We start from the raw sequence: 3,550 nt of genomic DNA on the forward strand, positions 1-3,550 counted from the left end.
GTGATCTTCGGGTATGGGCACCTGATGCTAGGCATTACAAGGAGTATTGAAGCTTAAGATAAGGAACAGAAATACTCTGTCTTCATAGGGTCCAATTGGTTCCACAATCTCCGTTTCAATTGGCAACTAGAACCCAGTCACATCCCATTAGAAGCCCTTGGAAGAAATGTACTTTTCTCTCTTTCTCTTTACTTTTCTACCCTCTTCTATGTGTTTTCTGATTCTTGTTCTCATCTTTCCTTTTTATCTTTGTCGCCTTTCCATTTCCACTTTTTCTTGTTTACTCTTTCCTTCTCTCTCAAATCTTCAATTACTGACTGGCTACTGGACTGGTGGCACAGTGGTAAAGAGCTTGGCTGCTAACCAAAAGGTTAGCAGTTCAAATCCACCAGGCGCTCCTTGGAAACCCTATGGGACAGTTCTACTGTATCCTGTAGGGTCACTATGATTCAGAATCGACTTAATGGCAGCAAGTTTTTTTTACTGGACAACGGACAAATGAGAAGGAACAGATGTGTGAGGGGAAGATCCGGGGAGATAGATTGTGTGGGTAATGGACAGAAGAGATGGGGTAGAGATATGCTCAGTACTGTCATTTGACCAGTCTTGGTCTCTATATTTGCTTACAGGAAATAATTCTCTGTTCCCAGTGACTAAAATTCCCTTTCATCCCCTTTTTGACAGACCTTTGTACACAATCATCTCTCAATGATTTTTATCAGATAACATGACCAGATCAGCCTGACCCCTCACTACTTGACCAGGTATGCACGATTCTACCTGCTTCTACCTATCAATATAGGGCACCTGCGGCAAACACAGAATCCTAGTACTAAATATAAGCCAAGCAGTCTTATGATTGTGGTAGACTGCAAGAGACTCAGCTCCTCACCATGTACTTGACTCTTCCTAGTCAGAACCCAGGTTCTGGCAATGGCATGAAAAATTCTTCCAAGATTTTCTTTCTTCCCCTCAGTTTTGATCTGTCCACATTGGAGCCTGACACCCAGCATGCCTGACTTTGATCATTACCTTATCCTTATATTGTCACAAAGGTATATGAACCAGGAGAAAATAATACTAGAGTTTACAGGCAGAGAGAAAAAAGCTGCATAGGTCTCTAGCCCCTCACCTTCTCCATGGAGAAGTTTCTGCGGCCATCACACATACACGCTGCCTGCCAATCTAGAGATCACTGAAATAGAATTGGCAAGGGCTCCTTTGAACCTGTGTGATGGTAACCCCACATCCTGCCTTGCATCATTTGCCAATGTCCTACAATCTTCTCATTCTGAATGTTTTTCATGAGGTCTAACTCAAATATTTCCTTCTGCCATTTTAGTTTCAGTCAAATCATGAGGATAAATCCCAGTTATTTCATATCTCAGGGCCTCCCAGGGCTCAGAGCAAGGCAGTAAGGTCTTCTCTGTTCACTTGCTTTGGCCTAGCCATGAAACACACAAACCACAGCCATCAGAACTCAGCCTCCTTCCTGCTCATGGGAATTCCTGGCCTGGAGTCATCCCCCTTTTGGATTGCATTTCCCTTCTGTGCCATATATGCTCTGGCAGTACTTGGCAACACGGCAGTGCTGCTGCTGGTACGCTCAGAGCCTGCCCTGCACCAGCCCATGTACCTGTTCCTATGCATGCTGTCCACCATTGACCTGGTGCTCTGCACCTCCACCATGCCCAAGCTCCTAGCACTCTTTTGGGCAAATGCTGCCGAGATCGCCTTTGGGGCTTGTGCTGCCCAGATGTTCTTTATCCATGGCTTCTCAGCTGTAGAATCTGGCATCCTGCTAGCAATGTCCTTTGACCGCTACTTGGCCATCTGCTGGCCTTTGCACTATGGGTCATTATTGCTCCCAGAGACTGTGAGCAAGCTGGGGGCCACCGCTGTGTTTCGTGGCCTGGGGCTCATGACCCCACTCACCTGCTTACTGGCACGGTTGAGCTACTGTAGCCGAGTGGTAGCCCACTCCTACTGTGAGCATATGGCAGTAGTAAAGCTGGCTTGTGGGGACACAAAGCCAAACAATATCTATGGCATCAGAGCTGCCACACTAGTGGTGGGCACTGACTCCATCTGCATCGCTGTCTCCTACACACTCATCCTGCGGGCTGTGTTAGGCCTCTCCTCCAAGGAGGCAAGGGCCAAGATCTTTGGCACTTGTGGTTCCCACCTGGGTGTCATCCTACTCTTCTACACACCAGGACTATTCTCATTCTACACACAGCGTTTTGGCCAGCATGTGCCCCGGCACATCCACATCCTCCTGGCTGACCTCTACCTCGTCGTGCCACCCATGCTTAACCCCATCATCTATGGCATGAAGACTAAGCAGATCCGGGAGGGAGCCATCCGACTGCTGAAATGGGCCCCTGCTCAGTCATAAAGTCTTCAACCCAGCCCTGGGACTCTCCTCTCTCCTTCCCTCAGCCTTGGACAATGTTTGAGAGACCTGTGGTTCCCAGCATGACTAGAAGACAGAAACCCACCTTCAGTGGAGACATAGCACAAGTCAGATGGGGGAAAAACCCACCAAGTGATTTCTCCTTGTGAGGTAGATATGGGTGTAACACTCAAGAAACCTCTGTCTAAGGGATAGTATGGCCACCAGCCTGATGGTAGCCCCCTAGAGAATCCTACCGTGCTGTTCTGATGTGTCTCCCACCTTCCAGGAGACTTTAGTAAAATGAGAAAAACATAGCTACTGGTCTGACAAAATAACCTCTCATCCATAGGCAGGTATTCCCACTCTTATAGGGATACATGGATACCTTCCTCAGTGAGCACAGAGTCTGACTAGGATTCACACACAAAATAAGACAGACAGAGACAGAACACTAAGTTATGGGCCATAGAGACAACAAGAAATGAAGAAGAATCATGGCAAACTGTGCAAAGGAATAAGAAACAAAGTGTAGTGTCACTCTGGGAAGGTTCTCTGGAAGATGAATTTTGATGTATTCACTGAGCATGTACTGTGGGTCAGATATTTTGCTAAAATCTAGGTGTATGGATTTGATGAGGCCAAAAGTCCTCCTCTCAAGTTGACCACTCACTGTTAGAGAAAACAAACATATAAGGACACAGTGGCCAAGCAGAATTAAATTACTATGATTAGGGTAAGCACAGGAACTGTGGATATAAAGACACCTAACTTGTTCAGGAGAAATGAGATCCCAGGGCCCACCTTGCCCTGTCCCCCCTTTGTAAAGGTATGAAAAGCCACCTTCTCCGAGATTACCTAACCTGAAGTCATCGAAGTGATTCTTCCTTCACTCCAGGGCTCAGTGCACATAAGATTAGTAGACTCAATTTTCTCAGGTTGCCAGACAATCCAAGGCCACAGATCGGCAAATGAAGTCTACTCCCCAAGATAGTTAACCCAAACTATAGAAGGAGTCAGGAAAACTGGCTACATCCTATTTGAGACTATATTTGCTATGGCTTTAATTTTTTCCTAAACCACTTTTTTTAGTGAGGTATATGAAATAAAATGCACGTATGTTAAGTATCTATTAAGTGTACGAGGGGCCCTGGT

At 46.2% G+C, this 3,550-nt stretch overlaps 1 protein-coding gene across 1 annotated transcript; it reads left to right on the forward strand.

Moving 5' to 3' along the window:
- The first annotated feature begins 1,450 nt into the window (after positions 1–1,450).
- LOC100661601 (olfactory receptor 52P1-like) lies at positions 1,451–2,490 on the forward strand. Its single transcript, XM_064289266.1, has one exon. It carries the CDS (start codon positions 1,451–1,453, stop codon positions 2,396–2,398), a length of 948 nt encoding a protein of 315 aa, XP_064145336.1. The 3' UTR covers positions 2,399–2,490.
- Positions 2,491–3,550: the final 1,060 nt, after the last annotated feature.

This window comes from Loxodonta africana, chromosome 7 (assembly GCF_030014295.1).
Source record: "Loxodonta africana isolate mLoxAfr1 chromosome 7, mLoxAfr1.hap2, whole genome shotgun sequence".
NCBI lineage: Eukaryota > Metazoa > Chordata > Mammalia > Proboscidea > Elephantidae > Loxodonta > Loxodonta africana.